At 38.9% G+C, this 19,647-nt stretch overlaps 1 protein-coding gene across 1 annotated transcript in view; it reads left to right on the top strand.

The window, feature by feature from the left end:
• Positions 1-19,647, top strand: part of EGFLAM (EGF like, fibronectin type III and laminin G domains) — a 252,235-nt gene that overhangs the window by 124,452 nt on the left and 108,136 nt on the right. The window contains exon 7 of the mRNA XM_027863469.1: positions 13,020-13,186. Coding sequence (XP_027719270.1) covers positions 13,020-13,186 — 167 coding nt within the window. The remainder of the gene's footprint in view (positions 1-13,019; positions 13,187-19,647) is intronic.

Genomic DNA, 19,647 nt, shown 5'->3' with positions numbered 1-19,647 from the left:
TGAAGTATTTTCTCTTTGACCTGGGAGCTCTAGAATTTGGTTATAATATTCCTGTACATTTTCATTGTGAGATTTCTTTCAGGAGGTGATTAGTGGATTCTTTCAATTTCATCTGGTCCTAGAATATCATGACAATTTTCCATGGCAATTTCTTGAAATATGATGTCTAGGCTCTTTCTCTGATCATGGCTTTCAGGTAGTCCAATAATTCTTATATTATCTCTCCTGGATCTGTTTTCTAAGTCAGTTTTTTTGTTCTTGTGAGATATTTCACATTTTCTTCTTTTTTCATCCTTTTGACTTTGTTTTATTGTTTCTTGATGTCTCATAGAGTCTTTAGCTTCTACTTGCCAATGCTAATTTTTAAGGAATTATTTTCTTTAGTGAGATTTTGTACCTCTTTTTTCTATTTGGCCAATTCTGCTTTTTAAGGAGTTCTTTTCTTCAGTGAATTTTTGTGCCTCTTGTACCATTAGGCCAATTCTGTTTTCTAAGATGTTATTTTCTTGGGGCAGATAGGTGGCACAGTGGATAGAGTATTGGCCCTGGAGTCAAGAAGACCAGAGTTCAAATCCAGTCTCAGACATTTGACACTTACTAGCTGTGTGATCCTGGGCAAGTCACTTAACCTCATTGCCTAGCAAAAAGAAAAGAAAAAGATGTTATTTTCTTCAGTATTTTTTGCACTTTTTTTTTTACCAAGCTGTTAATTCTCTTTTCATAATCTTCTTACATCACTCTCACTTCTTTTCCCAATTTTTCCTCTAACACTCTTATCTCTTTCTTTAACTTTTCCAAGAATTCTTGTTGGGCTTGGGTCCAATTAGTGTTTTTCTTTGAGGCTTTGCAGCTGTTTTCACATTATTGTCTTCTAAGTTTATGTCTGGTTCCTGCCTGCCACTATAGTTGATTTTTATGATCAGATTCTTTTTTTTTTGTTTACTCATTTTCCTAACCTATTTCTTGACTTTGCTCACCTGGGGTGAGCGATCTCTGTGCCAAGCATCAGACGCCTTCATGCTGCTCTTTTCAGAGCTAGTTCTGGAGGTTTGAAAGTTTCTGGTGCTTCCAAAGTGGTGTTATCCTAGGAGAGGTGTAGTCACTGTTCTCCTGGTCTGAGCTCTTGTCTTAGTAAGAGCCTCTGGTCCCCTGCAGCTACAAGTACTAGTACTCTTCTGTGTTTTGAAACTGCAACCAGGGCCCCTGGTCTCTTGTGGCACCCAGTACCCCTATTTTCCCTGGAGCTGAAAACTGCTTCCAAATCACTGTACCATTATCTTGGGAGGAAAAGGCATAAACTACAGTAAACAATTTTCTAAGAAACCCTATCACTTTAGGAAACTGAGCTCTCAAAACCCCTACAGAAGTCAGGAAAACATCAAATAGTATAATTGGATGTGGGTTGATAGGGAATATGAGGTAGGGCCTTTATAAGTCATTTCCAAATGCGATAATTAGATTTTTTTTCAAAACAAAGGAATGAAAAACAGGTTTTTAATCCATTCTCTTTCAGTCCAGGATGACCTGGCTGTCAAGAGATACAAAATACAGATCCTCTACCCTTACTTCCCCTCAAAGACATCCCACTCTTTAGTAGATTCCATTGTCAGGAATATTTTTCCTAACATTTAACCATTTTAGACCAATTTCTTAATAATAGTTGATGTGTATGTGTGTAAATGTATCTATGCGTAGATACATATATTATATATAATACAGATTTATATATTTTTATATCTTTTGCTTCCCTTCCCTTAACATAATGTGTATAAATACACGTACACACACACACACACACACACACCCATATACACACATTACATTAAGGGAAGAAAAAAATGAATAAGAATTTAGGTGCTTAGTACTGTGTTAAACACTTGTTGCAAATATTTCATCTGATCTTCACAACAGTCTTGTGAGATAGATCCTATTTTCATCCCCATTTTACAAGTGAGGGAACTGAGGTTCCAATTAAATGATTTGTCTATGGCCAGTGGCTAGTAAGTATTAGAGGAATGGTTAGAATCATGGTCACTGGTGATTTTAGGTGCACTTGTCTTTTACCATCACATCACCATTCCAAGGATCATAGGATTCAGAACAGAATTTAGAACGAAAAGAGATTGTCCAGTCCAATCCTTTTCTTGTATTGATGTGAAGATAAGTTTACTCAGAGAAGTGATGTGACTTTCTCAAGGTCATACAGGTAATCAGCAGCTTAGCCTGGACTTGAATTGAGGTCCTCTGATTCCAAATTCAGAACTCTTTATACTACACCACACTCTATGTGATTGAATCTTTGTGCCATCAGTCTTTGCCTGAGTACTTACTTTCTAGGGCATGAAAAGCAATATAGTTAAGCAGGCCACACTTGTTAATTTCTGAATATTCTCCTGTACTCCATAGCCCTCTCCATTGCTGAGATAATCCTGGCTTCATTGAGTTCAGAAAGGATTGAAGTAAGGACCTCAGTGGTATCAAACTCAAGTAGAAACAGATGTCTGCCAGCTACATATTGAATTAAAAAATCACAAATTAATGTTATCTATGTTGCATTATATGTTTATGTGTTTTCTTAAACATTTCCCAAATATATTTTAATCTGGTTTTGATTGTCCTCAAAAGTTTTGCCAGTGACACCTTTGAGCTAGTTCAACCATCTAGGCTCAGAGCTTTATTTATTATTGCAAGTAAAGGGCATGGCAGATCTGAACCCATCCCAGCATGGCCCAGCTGGGGTGGGCAATGTAGCAGTTACTATAAGGCGACAGAGCTGTGCTGAGTCGGACTAATACCCAGAACCAGAAATCATCCACATGTGTCAGTTCTGCCTGAGGGATGGGATAACACTACCATCAGACTCTCAGGGTTGTTTTTCCTAAGTCATCTGTTCTCTTTCCTATCCACTACCTTTGCAGGGGTGGGGAACCTGTGGCCTTGAGGCTACTTGAGGCTCTCTAGCTCCTCAAGTACAGCCCTTTGACTGAATCCAAACTTCACAGAACAAATCCAGTTTGGATTCAGTCAAAGAAAGGGCTGCACTTGAGGCCACACATGCCTTGTCTCAGAGGCAGCTTGGTAGCATAGTAGATAGAGCACTGGGCCTGGAGTCAGGAAGGCCTGAGTTAAAATATGGCATCAGACACATACTACCTGTTTGACCCTGGGTAAGTCACTTCACCTCTATTTTCCTTAGTTCCCTCAACTGTAAAATGGGATAATAATAGCATCTATGTCACAGGGTTGTTGTGAGGAACAAATGAGATAATATTTTGTGAAGTGCTTAGCACTGTGCTTGGTATATAGTAGGTGCTACATAAAGAATAGTTTTCTTCCCTTCCTTTCTTGTGTCTCCTTAGCTTGTCTGTAACTTCCCTGAAATCAAGGATTGAATCTCCTTTTTTTGTATTTCCACAGACTCGCACAAATGATGGCCATAAGTGGACATTTCATAAATGCTTATTAGTGAAGTGATTTGCCACTTTGCAAGGCAGTCATTTTGTGACTTCAGCCAGAATAGTAGTGAGATATCCAGTTCCATTTAACTCATTAAACATTGACCAAGCACATATTACATACAAAGCCCTGTATCCAGCACTGAGATTGCCAAGTAGACATGACACAAACCCCATGGTTTGCTCCATTGAAGCTGCTGTTGGCATTGAGGATTCAGTGGCAATGAACCAGAGGAAAGGAAGGGGGCTTTAGGGTGACACTGCCCAAAGTAATGGCTTCAGTGAGTTCTTCTGTCCCTTCTCCATTTCTTCTCTTATTCTCTCCATCTCAACAGCTAGATGGATTGCTGTGCTCTTGAACAGGGCGAGTAAGTGCAAAGTGATCCTTGCTAATAGCCCTAGTTTTTCCAGCCCTGTCTCCAGACAGCTATCTCACCAATGACTGTTATTGACCAAAAGGAAAGTCAGATTGGAGATTGCACAACTTAGAGGAAATATCCTCACTAGTGGTAAAAAAAAAAAAAGGCGGGGGGGAGTAATTTAAAGTCTATTCTGTACTGATAGTGCATCAGGACCGTCATATTTATCATGCAGGATAGTCCGTGCTTCCATGCACCCTTTTCTTGCTATGGTTTCTTAATGAACATCTTCATGTGCCAGGATGTGACTGTTAAGGTCCCCCATATGCAATTGGGACATCATATTTAGGTTGAGAGAAATTTCTTTGGCTGAAAAGAGGATTTAAGATTATGCCTTTGTCTGATTCATCACATCCCCTACATTTTTACCTTTGCCTATAGCAAGTCTCTCAACCTCTATTGTGCCCTCTGGTCCTTGGATGACAACAAGTATTCAAGACAGGAAGCCAGTGAGGTAATCAGAGTTAGGCTGGGGTTCATAGTTATAAACAGCTCTTCAATCAGTGTATCATCCTTTCTTTTCTTTCTTCGCTTAAAGAAATAAAACCTGAGGGATTTGAACAAACCTTGGGTTGACTAGCAAAAGGAACCATCCATTTGTGTACCTTTCCAGTAGCAAATGAATGGGAAATACATAATACTATCTTCCACTAAAACATTCACTTGAAGACCATTGGTAATATTGGCAGCTTGTCCTGTGTAAACAGAGGCACATTCAGGGAGTGCTTGGAGGTCATTTCCTGCAATAAATATCACAAGGACATCTTAGGAAAGGACACGAGAATCATTTTATCTCAAAGGTCACATCTTTTCCGACTTGACTTGTAGATATTCCCAGCTGACGTTTCTGGGTTGGAGTGATTTTGTTCTAATTTCAGTTTGTAAATGTGTTTCCTTCTTTTCACTTAATTTTCCTCTTTGATGATAAACTTAGCTCTTATAAAAAGTCTGGCAGCTATGAAGCCATCCAGCAGGTCCTCATCCTCTCTGTTTGGAGGGGCAATATTTTTACGACTTAACTAATGCCATAAGGCATGCAAATTATTATGAGAAAATGTCCTACATATGCCACTTATTAGCAGAGATGGAAGAGTTGTTCCAGCTCCTAATCTCAGTTTTTTCAACTTCATATTTAAGGCGTCAACTATAGTCACTCTCAATTATTCACACTAACGAGGAACAGAACTAACCTGGATTAAATGAATCCATGAATAATATAATATGTTTTATCAGGTAGAAGAAACCTTTTAATGAGGGCATTAGTAGCAAAAAAAGCAAGATAGTTGAGTCTCACTATACCTGCTTCCCTCTTCCCTCTAATAATCTCCTAACTAAGGTATTTACTGTGAGATGATCAGTAGGCATTGAGGCATTAAGCCATCAAGAGGGTGAATAGGGCTCTGCATTCATAGAGTATGAGGACAAATTCCTCATCTTAGCTTTCAAGGTCCCCTTCATCCCACCATTGTCTCCAGCCGATCTATTTTTTCTTCATTAATTTCCAGTATAAACCTTCCACTTCATTTAGATGTCTCCACATTTTCTCCTAAACATGCTATATTCATCCCAAGTGTCTGCTCATGCTGTCTACTTTCCTGTTTACACTCTTTCCCCCTGAAATTTCCTCATTCCCCATCACTCCTACCTATCCAAATTCCATGCATACTTCAAAATGTAGGTTCCACCACTTCTATGCAGGCCTTTCCTTACTGCTCTAGCTCACAATGACCTTTACTTTCTCTGAACTCCATTAGCCTGTGAGCACTTTGAAGCAGGGATTGTCTTTTGCCTTTCGTGGTGTCTTCAATACTTAACCAGTGCCTCACATATAGTGCCTCACTTAGATGTTATTGACTGAATGACTGTCTTACTGACTGTGGCATATATTAGCTAAATTAGTGGTTCCCAATTTGGCCAGTCTAGGTCAATGATCCCTGGAGGACTCTAGGATTATAACCAGGGGTCTATGAATACATATTCACACTGGGCATCATTTTGAACTCCATTTAATGCCAACAAAATATGCAGCATGACTCAGCAATCAATAAGCAGACATACCTTCCTCAGGTTGAGCAAATGATATGTCCTGCACATCTATTTATTTCTATTTTCAAATTAATGTAGATTGCTTTGTGGTTAATGAAATACAAATTTATGCATTACTGAATTCATAGCTGCTTTTGGCCATCACTCATTTTTTCAATTAACCAGTACTAATGGCACAACTGCTATTATATGGCATATGTATGTGTGTATAATATTATCTTATATTTAAAAGAGATCCTCATTCTTTTTAAATTTATTTTTAATATTCATTTTTAAAATCTTGGGTTTCGAATTCTTTCCCTGCCTCCATCCTTTCCCCACCCAACAAGAAAGCAAGCAATATAATACCTGTTATACATGGGAAATCATGCAAAACATATTTCCATATTAGCCATGATGCAAAAAAGCAAGAAAAATAAAGAAAGTTTAAAAAAATGCTTCAATTTGCATTGAGAATTCATCATTTCTCTCTCAGGAGATGTATAGCATTTTTCATCATGGATCCTTTGAAACTGTTGTAGATAACTACATTGATCAGAGTAGCTAAGTCTTTTTACAGTTGATCATCCTTACAATATTACTGTTACTATGTACAGTGTTCTTCTGGCTGCTCACTTCATTTTGCATCATTTCACAGAAGTCTTCCCAAGTGTTTCTAAAACTAAAAGATCTTCATTCTTAAAAAAAAAAAAGATTGGGGGCCCCACTCTTTTGGACCCTTTATCATACACTATATTAAAGTGTCTCTTAACAATTATGTATATGTGTGCCATGTTCTTGACTGAATTGTAAATTCTTTGAGGACAGAAATGATTTCAACTATTACTTTAGTACCTGCTTAGAATGTAATACAGTGAACAATGAGCTAACATTTATATAGCTCTGCAAGGTTTGCAAAGTTTTACATACACACACACACACACACATACATACACACACACACACACACACATATATATGTCTCATTTGATCTTCACAATAATCTTGTGATGTAATTGCTATCATTATGCCTGGGGCTGAGAGAGATTAAGTGATTTGTCCAGGGTTACACAGCTGATGAATGTCTTGGGTAGGAATTGAGTTCAGTTCTCCAAGGTCAGCACTCTATTCATTATATCTTCTAGCTATCTAAGGCTTTTATGGCTACATAATATCATTGACATGGGCACTTCCTCCAATCATAAAGATAGAAGAGACCATCCCTGCCTTTTCATCTTGTGCTACTCTTGACTGTATCTTCCCATTGATCCTCCATAGAGTGACCTCTCAACATACTGGGTACTTCCTTTAGACCTTGTGACAGGTATGAATACCAATGGAGGGTGCAAAATATCTATCAATTCTCTCTTGTTTTTACCATGGGACTAGTCCACTCGCTTTCCAGTCATATGTATCTCTGCTTTGCACTATATCTCCTGCACAGGCCATCAGATGTGTCCTTATTGTAGGCATTAATTCATATTGCTTAAATTTCTTTAAGATTTGGCGATAGTCTATGTTAATATCTATTCTATTTATTTCCCATTTTGGGGTCACCAACAGCTTATTCAAATAGGTAAGAGAGGAGTTACTTCAATTATATTCATCACATTTTTTTTCTTCTTTTAATTTAGTATTCATTTTGATTTGTGTTAAAGGAGATCAATAATCTGGCTATATATTTACAGCTGATTTGGAAATTACCCCCACATTGATAAGTAGTGTCTCAGGTCTGTTGCAGTATAAGTAATGTCATTTTTTTTATGTCATGACACCCAATGCCTCCTAACACTCTTCTTTTGTTGTACTAATTAGCATGAGATATCTGTATAATCTAGATGCCTTGTACTCTTTCATTTCTTACCCTTGAATTGTTATCCTACATATTTTTCATGATTTTCCCTATCCGCATCTTTGCATTGAAGTCACTGAGTTTTAAAGTATATATTGATATAATCAGTAGACTTTTAATTAAGTTCTTGGTACCATTGGTAAAATTTATTTACTACCACCCATTCCCCATCCTCTTCAACAGATACTGTCCCATAATATACAACTGTCTTCACAATGGTTGTTTCACAAGTGAGTCTCATCAGTAGAAGGTAGAGAGGCATAGCACCTGGGGTGACAGATCCAGAATAAAGAAGACCTGGGTTCAAATTCCACCTCTGACCCATTAATTGTGTAACCATGAGCAAGTCACTTAATATCCCTGAGCTTCAGATAACTCTTTAACACTAGAAGTCATACTTAAAATCTACATGTCATCAGCTCTGTAATATGAGATAACAAAAGAAATGTTTCTTAGTTCTTTTAGGTAGCAAATTAAGCTAATACCTTCATTTGCATCTCCAAGAAGATCCTGTGAATTAGAACCTTCCAGGGTCACTTATAGGGGCAGTTAGGTTGCTCAGTGTACAGAGGGCTGGACCTGGAGTCAGAAAGACTCATCTTCCTGAGTTCAAATCCAGCCTTTGACACTTACTAGCTGTGTGACTCTGGGCAAGTCATTTAACCCTGTATGCCTCAGTTTCATAATCTGTAAAATGATCTGGAGAAGGAAATGGCAAACCACCCCACAGTATCTTTGCCAAAAAAAAAAAACCACCGAAATACAAAACAAACAAACAAAAAACCAAATGTTGTCACAAAGATCCTGAAATGACTGAACAATAATAATAAAGCTTCAGTTATGACAAGAATGTTAATATTATATATATATGTGTGTGTGTGTGTGTGTGTTTATATACAATTACATATTATTGATATAACTTGGCTCCTTTAGCAGCAGGCCCACTCACTGGTCACTTGGGCAAGAATCTCCCATTTAAAGTATCAACAGCTGAGTTAATGTTGATAGGTGACTAAAAAGATTTTATGAGCCTTAGCACCCTCTGCCCCCTTTTTTCCTTAGGTTCGTCATGACCCCTAGAAAGCCAATGATCAATTATCCTACATAGTGACACTTCTTGTTGATTTGAATACATGATGATAAAAGTAACCTCTGAAGCAAGGTAGTGCTAGTCTTGGAGTTAGGAATGGCCAAAGACAAAATCCTGCCTTAGACACTTACTAGTTGTTTGATGTTAGGCAACTCACTTCTGTCGGTCTCAGTTTCCTTTTCTATAAAATGAGGATAATAAGAGTACCTACCTTATAAAACTGTTATAAGAACTAAATAAGATACAAAGCACAACTGAAAACACTATACCAATGCTAATTATTATTATTGTTGTTGTTATTATTACCTCCAACCACCTCTCTGTTTGACTCTTCAGAGCCATCCTTCCATTTAGCTTCAATTCCCTTAAATCTTTTGATTGCATTTATAGAGAGAATGCCAATATTGATATGATACTGTTCCTGCATTAGTGGACCCTGGTTGTTTACCAAGTATCTCACATTTTGAGTGCCACCAATTAAGATTATCTTTGTGGATGGCCTAAAAACTATGTGTTTCTTTTTTTAAATTATTATTTATTTATTTTTAGCATTCTTTTCTTTTTAAAATTTTGAGTTCTAGATTCATTCCCTCCCTCCCACCCCCTGTCCTGCCCACTAAGACAAGTAATATAGTATCATTTATACTTGTGAAATCATATAAAACATTTAGCCATATTTCAAAAGAAAACAAGAAAAATGAAAAATGAGAAAATCCTACTTCAATCTGCACTCAGGGTTCATCAGTTCTCTCTCTGGAGGTGGATAGCATTTTTTCATCATGAGTCCTTTGGAACTATCTTGAATCATTGTATTAATCAGAGTAGCCATGTCTTTCACAATTGATCTTCATTAGAACACTGCTATTACTGTTCACAATGATCTTCTGGTTCTTCTCACTTCACTTTGCATCAGTTCATATAGTTCTCGCCATAAGACTATGTGCTCCTCAATACTATCTGCCTATGCTCTCCCTCTGCTACCATCACCACAGAAGCTAAAAGAGACTTAACAGTCTCTTTGTGACTCTGTTCTCTCTTGTTCTTCTCTTACCCATTTGATGGCTCCTCAGGGTCTTTTGGGATCTCCATCCATGTGATACCCACTAACTAAAAAGATGTGTTCCAGGGCTCTTTCCTGGGTCTTCTTTGTCTCTCATTTTATGATCTCACACTTAATGAACTCATCAGATCCCATGAGTTAAAGCAGCAAGGTGATACGGTGGAAAGAATGCATGACCTAGAGTCAGGAAGACCTGAGTTCAAATTTGGTTTCAGATACTTATTAGCTATGTGACCCCTGGACTTAACCAGTGTCTGCCTCAGTTTTTTCATCTGTAAAATAGGGATAATTATTGAACTTACCTCCCAGGTTTGTTGTGAGGATCAAATGAGATAATATTTGTAAAGCACTTTGAAAATCTTAAAGTGCTATATACATGCTATATACATATATAATGGCTATTACTATATTTATACAGTTGAATCCCAGATCTATTTATCCAGCCCTAAAGTCATCCTCCTAAGTTCCATTTTTGCATCATCAACCTCCTTTTAGACATCTCAAACTGAATGTCTTATAGGCATCTCAAACTCAACATTTACAAAAGAGAATTCATAACCTTTCCCCACAAACCCCTCCTCCCCTCTTACAGTCTTCTGTGATGTACTGAAGGATGTACTACCATCCTTCATCCAAGTTTGCAAACTCATTGTCATTCCTGCTGCCTCACTCTTGATTACCTCACATAGCCAATGAGTTTCTAAATCTTTTAATTTCTTTTCCCATAACATCTCTTGAATGAATCCCCTTCTCTACTCACACAGGTGCCACCATAGTTCAGGTTCTCATTGCCACTGTCCTGGACTATTGCAATAGCCTTCTAACTGGTCTGCCTGACTCAAGTTTCTCCTCACTCCAACACAATCCATCCTCTACCCAACTCGCAAAGTGATTTTCCTATGAATACAGGAAAAGCTCACTATTACTTCTTTCATCTCTGAGCCTCAGGTAAATCTTTAACACTAAAAGTTAAACACAGGACATCCTACCTCCAGAACCCAATAAAAATTTTACTAATTGGCATTTAAAGTTCTTCATAACCTGGTCTCTTCCTGTTTTTCTGGTCTCCTTACACATTATTTCTCTCCACACACTCTAAGGTCCATCTACAATGGCCTATTTGCTGTACCTCATACACAATGCCCCATCTCCCAATTTTTGGACCTTTGCATTGGCTGTCTCACATGCCTGCGATTCTTCTCTCTGTCTCTGTCTCTATCTTTTCTCTGTCTCTCTTTCTCTATGTGTGTGTGTCTCTTCCTTCCCTCCTTTTTTCTCTTAGAATTCCCGGCTTAAGCGCCCACCTTCTACAAAGATCTTTCCCAGTGCCCCAAGTCCCCCCAGATTAAGCTTCCATCTCGTCTGCATGTATCTGATATTTACTTATTTATGTACATGTTATCTACTCCATTAGAATGTAAGCTTCTTGGAGGTAGGGGCTGTTTCTGCTTTTTCTTTATGTCCCCAACACTTGCATAGTACCTGCCACACTGAGTGAAAACCTAATGCTTATTGATTGATTGAGGGACCTTTTGTATTTTTTTTTGTGTCATGGCTTGCCATGGCCAAGGAATTCATTACCACTTGGCCACTTTACTGGTGTTAAATCCCTCTAAACTGAACATATATCATCATGATCAAATGGGATTGCTATGTGGTTCAAAGGAGGTATAATATATTAAATGTCTTGCAAATCTGATAGTGCTCTGTAAATTACAATAATTATTGTAGTAGCAGTAGTTGTGATAGTGATAGTGGTGGTGTTCAGCTGATCCTTGTAAAGCAGGCATAGTCTGTTCCTAGGACCATACTCAAAGTCTTTCCAGAGTGGTAGAATCTCCCAGAGTCTGTACAACCTTGGGAATCGCTCTTAGGAACCTGGGGTTGACATCACATCACTATGAGCCATCGGCATGAAACCCTACCTCTAGTCCTTACTAGTTGTGTGACCCTGGACAAGTTAGTTAACCTCTCTGGGCCTCAGTTTTCAAAGGGGGAAGGGGAGATGGAGTTTAGTGGCTTCTAGGGTCCCTTCCAGCTCTAAATCTATGATCCCATGATCTTCACTATGGGGAACGTGTGCAAGCCCAACATAATTCTAGGCATGAAATTGTGGGGGGAGGTTACTAAATGCTTGTTAAATGAATAGAGACTGGATGGTTTCATGGTAATTCAAGACTGGGGGTTGGAGCCCTGGAATCAAGCCCCACTAACTAGCAGTGTGATCTGGGGTCACTTCTCTCAGAACATGTTTCTTTATCTGTAAAAGGAGGTCAGAAATGAGCTCTATTTACCCTTCCAGAACTCAAATTCTGTGTCTATCAATGACTAAGCATCACAGGGCCTAGATAATCCACAGACGCTATCATTATGCCAGAACATGACTGTGGGGTGTTTGTAGAGGGCCTAGCTCCCTCCCCTCCTAGCTCTCTTTGTGTGGAGGGTTCATTCAGAGACCCACCTGGAAGTTCTGTGCCTGAAAGCAGACAGGTACCCTGGAACAATTTCTACCCTTCTATATAGGGCCTACAGCAGCAAAATGTGAAAATTTAGTGCCCTATCAGGCCTGTGGCTATTAAATCTCCTTTCACATTTCGGGTACAAGTAAGGACTTGCCAAGAACAGAGAGAATCTCTGGGGTTTTCTCCTAGGGATTAGTGCAATTAGCCACCCTATAAAATCTTTATTTGTTTTATGAACTGCAAGTTGGGAATAGATTGCGGTTCTGTTCCCCTGACCTCCAGGGATGGGGGTTGCTGAGTGGATGCATGTTTATAAAACATCTGGATAGAAGAGTCCTTGAATGATTATCAGGACTACTATTATCTTTCAGTCATATTCTAAATGGAGGAGGGAAAGGAGCAGGAATACAACCTTTAAATCGAGTTTTAAGGCTGATCCTACAAATTATCCAATATGTTTTATTGGGAGAACCCACAAATATACAGCCTCTGATTTATAATACAGGTCACTTTTTAGATAGGAAACTGTTCTTCATTTTTATGAGTATTGCTTCCAGAGTTCAAATGTTGTTGGTTTATACCATTTTCCTTTCCTCTAATATTTCTGAAGTACTCCTTCCTCCTCCTCTTCTCTTTCTCTTTTTTTAATGATAAAGGCCAGATTTCGACAACAGTTGGACTCTAATCAAAGAACAGATCCAGATGGACTCCATGGCTCTTAAGGGACTCATTGCAGACACTCAGTACCAGTTTGCTGTGAAGGCTGTGAATGCTTTTGGATCCAGCTCCCGCAGCCAGCCCAGTAACACCATTCGAACCTTCAGTGAGTAGAACAGCTTTTCTTTTTAAAAAATGTTTATTAATATATTTTGTCCTGACATTACCTCTTCCCAGTATGTCTCCCCTCTACCACCCAAAGAGCCATCCATTATAATAAAGAATAAAAAAGAAAGATGGGGGTGGGGGGGGAGCACTTTGTCAAAACTAACCAACGCCTCAACCAAGTTTGACAGTATATGCTGTGTTCTATGTCCACAGTCCCCCACTTCTACAAAGAAGTGAGGGAAGAATATTTTCTTATCTCTTCTTTTGGGCCAAGCTTAGCCCTACAATTAGGCAGCATAGAACTGCTTTTCTTAGCTGAGAAATATGGCTGTGTTTGCGGGATTGCCTTGCAGGGATCCAACCCTTTGGTGAGTTTTCTTAGGACCCTGCAGAATGCACATGCTCAGAATCTGACTCTACCACAAAGACCTTTCTCCCTAGAGATTTTCTCAATTCTGTAGAAGTTGAGCCTCTGGTGAGAGAGGCCTGGAACAAAGACCTTCCCTTCCTGTTCCTGCATTCTAGAGGTCACCGACAAATTTATTTTTGGGTTGTCCTTATGGGGGTTGGGGTCAGCTTTCTTTCATAAATGCAGTGCAGGCTTATGTACACACAGCAAGATGGAACTCGGCCACATTCCTTCTTCATCCTCGGAGGAATTGAGTTAATCTTAGATTCATTATGGGGTAGGAGTGGGGGTGGGGGTGGGGTGGGAAGAGACGTGGGTCCCAAAGAAACTAGGCCCTTTCTCTGCTCTAGGTCATTGATAGTCAAATAAAAATCAATCCCCCTGGATGATTACCCTACAGTATCAATGAAGCCTTCATTCCTAAATTGCAGCTATCCAAACAACATGTCCTAGCCTGTAGGGTAGGATTTGGCTTTATGGCATTGGTGGCCTAAACAAAGCCAATAACAAAAAGAATCCTTCTCATCTTGTCTCAGCACCTTGTCCATAGTAGTTACTTAATAAATGTTTGCTTAATTATAATAGTATTAAATTGGATTGGATTGGACTGGATGATGTGCCCATCATTTGTGCAGGGATTCTTTCCTAGGAGAGGAGGTAGGAGGAAGCCTGCTCCTCCTTGATCACCCCAAGCTTCTGTATCTTAAATATTTTGAGGAAGAAGAATATCCACTTACCCAGTCCTCTGTTTGTGGGGAGCACAGGGAAGCCAAGACTTTGCACCTCTTCTTCAGGATGTCCCTGTACTTCTCAGCTTTCTCAGGAAACTCCTTGTGGTACAGCAGAAAGGAGTGTTGAATGTGAGAGCAGAGGGCATGGCTTTGAATCCTGCCTCTCTCACTTACTATCTGTGCAACCTTAGACAAATCACTTAATCTCTCTGAGCCTTAAATTCAATATCTGTAAAATGAAAATAGTGTGGGGTTAGAAAGAGCACCACTCTGTGAGTCAGAAATTGTTCAGTTGTTCAGTCGTGCCTGACTCTTCGACACCACTTAGGGTTTCCTTGGCAAAGATACCGAAGTGGTTTGCCATTTCCTTCTCCTGCTCATTTTACAGATGAGGAAACTGATGCAAATAGGGTCGAGTGACTTGCTCAGGGTTACACAGCTAGTAAGTGTCTGAGGCCAGATCTGAACTCAGGTCTTCCTGACTCTCAATCTAGTGCTCTATTCACTGTACCACCTATCTGCCCCAAAATGCTACTTCCTACAATGTTTCAAGCAGGGAGTCAGAAATACCCGAGTTCAAATCCTACCCTAGATACTTCCTAGCAAGTCAATTAATATTTATTAAATACTTACTGTGTGCCAGGCACCATACTAAGTGCTGGGGATACAAAGAAAGGCAAAAGATAGTTGTTGTATTTTGTCTCTTCCATTAGACTATGAGCTCCTTGAGAGCAAAGACTATGTACAAGTAAGCTATATGCAGGATAAATAGGAAATAATTACCAGAGAGAAGGTACTAGTATTAAAGGGGATCAAAAAGAGCTTCTTGTAGAAGGTGAGATTTTAGCTGGAACTTGAAGGAAGCCAGGAACCTGTATAATTTTCTTTTAAATTTTGTCTGTGTCTCACTCTCCTCTTCTATAAAATCAAGTGATTAGGTATAATAGTTTCTAAGATCACTGTCACCTCTAAAGCTATGATTCTATGACTACAAGACATTTAAATTCCCTTCCTGGCCCTGAGTCTTTGATCCTATGAGCCTCATGGTTTCTAAACCAGGACACATTTACTAACTGCCTGTACCCTTTTTTGGTACAGAAGGAAGAATCCAGGTAGAAGAACAAGCCTTTGTGTTTGGCTTGGCAATAGGCAAACAAAAAGAACTGTTCTGATAAGTGACATTTAGCTAGTCCAACTTTAGAAACAGACTGCACTTTATCACCAAAAAACAAAACAAAACAAAAAATCCTGCAGATTAACCATGGATGACTTCTTTTTTAAGCATAGAAGGGTCACCATATTCCTAAAGTCTAAAGGAAATTATAACTTTTGAAACTGGGTGGAAAAACTATCTACAAATCCATTTAAAAGGTAGCATTTCTTATACCAAAATGTCTTTTCTGGCTATGTGAGCAAACATATCCTACCCCCTTCTATTCCTCCCCCATTTTACACACACACTCACACACACACACACACACACACACACACACACACACACACACACACACATACACACAGCCTAAACCTGTTATGGCTCAGATGATCCTCACTGCTGTTTCCCATGCTGGAGCCCATCAGAGAAGAGTGACCACTTTAGTTCCTACAATATGCAAGGCACCATGCTTAGTAGAATGATGTGATTCCAAACTGTGCCCTATTAAGGAACCAGATATGTTTTGCCTGAAGAAAAGAAGACTTGACAGTAGGTAGGGAGGATTATAAGAAGTCTTCAAATATTTGAAGGGCTACCGTAGAGAAGTATTATATTTATTCTATGGAGCTCTAACCTTAGCTCTCCCACTAACTAGTTCTGTGACCTTGGGGAAATCACTCTCTGGGCTTCAAAATTCCTCATCTATAAAACAAAAGAGTTCAATTATATGATCTCCAAGGTCTCTTTCAGCTCTGACATAATCTTCTGTCATCTACTTAGTGCCTTCCACTTTTGGAATTGCCTATGGGATGAGATGTGTTACCAGAAATATTACTTTCTTCAAATAGAATTCCTTAGAGTCATGAGATGTCAAGAAGTGAAAAGTCAGAGCAAAAGCCAACAGATGGGAATTATAGGAAGGCAGACTGTTCAGCTCAATAGGAGGAATTACTTCCTACCAACTAGAAATGAGCTACTCCAAAATGGAATGGTCTGCCTTATCAGGTAGTGGGTTCTCCATCATGAGAGGTATTCAAGCAGAGGCTAGATAACAGGTTGATTAGATGGAGGGAGACACATACTTTGGGTAAGGTTGGACTGCCAAGTTTCACTCCAAATCTGAGATTCTAAGATCTTGTAAAGATTGGCCTTTGAATGAATGAATGAATGAATATTTATTAAGCATCTTAGGGGCAGCGAGGTGGCACAGTGGATAGAACTCTGGCCTTGGAGTCAGCAGGACCTGAGTTCAAATCCAGCCTCAGACACTTGACACTTACTAGCTGTGTCACCTGGGCAAGACACTTAACCCCAGTTGCCTCACCAAAAAGCAAAAAACAAAACAAAAACAAAGCATGTTACTATGTGCCAAACACTATACTAAGTACTGGGAATGAAAATACAAACACAAGCCAAACAGCTCTTGTATTCAAGAAGCTTACATTCTAGTAGGAGGAAAAACATTATGTAGGTCACAAGGGAGGAGGGTTTTAGACAGGGAAGTCAGAGAGAATGATGTCCTTTCTAGAAACCGCGGTGTTAATTTGATTACAACTCTCAGAACAAGAGTTGGAAACCCGAGAGAGGAATAATGCATGCCATGACATGCTATGGCATGGAGATGGGGTGGGGGAGGCGAAGTGGCATGGAAACTGAAATCAAACATTCTCAGACATTTGTAAATAAAAAAGCTGTTTCTTTCAAAAAAAAGTTTATGACTTTAGCAAGACCTTAAAAGTATTTCTTTGCTCTTTCTAGAAGAAAAGGCAAGTCCACACTATTACCTTTACCTATAGTTTCTGATTTAAGGCTTGGGGTAGGGTGGAAATTGGGCAACTGAAAGTGTGTTCTTTTTAATTTCCCCCAGTTTTTATCCTTTCCACAGTCCTTGAGCCCTTATGTCCTTTCACTGAGTAATACTCCTATGCTCACTTTCCTTTAGTGCGAGAGTTCTTAATATTTTGGGGTGTGTCCTGTACCCCTTTGGCAGTCTGGTGAAGCCTATGGACCCCTTCTCAGAATAATGTTTTTAAATATGTAAAATAAAATACATAGGATTTCAAAGGAAACAAAATGTGTATATATTATATATTAATATGTTATATTTAATTATAAATTATATCTTGTAAATTTTAATTTAAATATAGTGTGTAACATTATATCTTAAAAATATTTTTATTATATGTATTTCCCTCCACCCCAACCAAAATCAAAGATCTCTCCAAGTCTGTTCACATGTCCCTTTGGGGTTAATGTATCCCAGGTAAAGAACCCATGACTTAATCCAATGGGCTGCAGAACAATATAATTAGAAAGGACTTTAGAGATCATCTAATTTAGGTCCCTCATTTAGCAGAATCAGGCTTGGCTATTCCTCTTTATATGAGTTACTCATTTCCAACAAAGTAGATCTGAACAGCTAAGGACAGCATAAAACTTCCCACTAGCGTATGAATAGTCATATATCATAGATTTAGAGTGGGAAGGATCTTAGGTGTCCTCAAATCTAACCTTCTCCTTTTACAAGAAACAAAGACCTGGAAAAATGAACTTGTCCAGGGTAGGGCAGGTAGTAATCATGTGAGGCAGCATTCAAACCCAGATCTTCCTGACTCTTAAGGACAGCTCTGCTACACCAGCCCATCTCAAAGTTTTTGGTCTCAGCACTCCTTTATACTATTAAAAATGACTAAGGATCCCAAATAGCTTTTGTTTATTTGGCTTATAGCTATCAATATTTACTGTATTCAACATTAAAACTGATAAATTTTAAAATGTGTGCTTATTCATTTTGAAGTAATGATAAACCCATAACAGGTTAACATAATATAATATTTATGAGTTAGCTATTTTCCAAAATTAAAAAAATTAGGGGAATTAGCGTTATTTTACATATTTTCATAAATCTCTTTAATGTCTGGTGTAGTAGAATACAGCTGAATAACTTTCTGGATCAATCTGTTGTGATAGGTTGTGTTGGTTGAGGTGCATGATATACAATTAAATATATACAACAAGTATATGAAATATAATAACTATATAACTGGCTGCATATTGCTATATTGTTATAAGAAGGAGAAATATTTTAATACACAAATAACATCTTGGTATTATTACGAATATAGTTTTAACTTCAAGGACGCCCTTCAAGGGTCTCAGGGACCCCATGAAATAGTCCTGAGGACCCCCAGGTGCCTGCGGACCACACTTTGAAAACTGGTGCACCATACCATGCTCATAAGCCTGATTAGAGGGATTGGGTGTCTCTTGCATTTTTTCTTCTTACATATGACAGCCACACTAGTTAATTTTTTTTCTTTTTCTAAAGTTGTGGGAATCATTTTCCTTTTCATAAGCTCTTTGTAGAACTCTCCGTAGGAAGACATTTCCCTTCTGACCAAGGCAGGAGGCAATATAACAGAATAAAAGGCCTGAAATTTGAACTATTCTTAAACAAATCTAGGTTTGGTATTTTCAGTGTTTCTAATTTCTTGATAATCTTGCAAGTAAAACAATGCCAAAACAGTGTTGTAAAAGTGGAGGTCCCTAGAGAGTCTGCTTTCATAATAACTAACTATGAAGGTTGTTCTTATCATTTGGATTGTTTGCAAGTCACTGGGTCCTCCCAAGTACTCAAAAACACTTTATTCTGAGAGATTTTACTTTCCAGCTCAGCAGTCTTATTTCCATAGTTCTTTTTGCTTCAAAACCTCCCTTTTGACCAGGGGCTTTTTAAAGCAGTCACCAAAGTCCCAAGCTTCCTGAGACAGACCCTGGGCAATAATGAGCCTTTGAACCATGGAAGTGGCTCCTTCCTCAAAGGACCTCTCTTGGCCTACAGGCTAGTCCTCCTCCTGTTCACCATTAGATCTGCTTCTCTTTCTTAGGCATTTTTGTTTTCCTAGCTGTACATTTTTTCAGTTGGATATCTGGCCCTGGATAGTTTCTGTACTATGCACTTGCACACTCCTCTGGCTTTGCTGAGCCCCAGAACAGAATGTTCAAGGAGACCTCCAAGGTACCAAGAGCTCAGCAGGAACTTTGGCCCTCTCTGATCTCGCCTTGGAACATCCCCACCACTCCCACCTTATTCTCATCCATTTCCTGTTTATCTTGTGTCCAGGACATCCACATTCTTCCAGCAGGAAAGATAATACTTCAGT

This window comes from Vombatus ursinus, unplaced genomic scaffold (assembly GCF_900497805.2).
Source record: "Vombatus ursinus unplaced genomic scaffold, bare-nosed wombat genome assembly UNPS02014772.1, whole genome shotgun sequence".
NCBI classification, from domain to species: domain Eukaryota; kingdom Metazoa; phylum Chordata; class Mammalia; order Diprotodontia; family Vombatidae; genus Vombatus; species Vombatus ursinus.
Note: the sequence above shows the minus strand (reverse complement) of the source record. Positions and strands in the feature narration are given on the sequence as shown.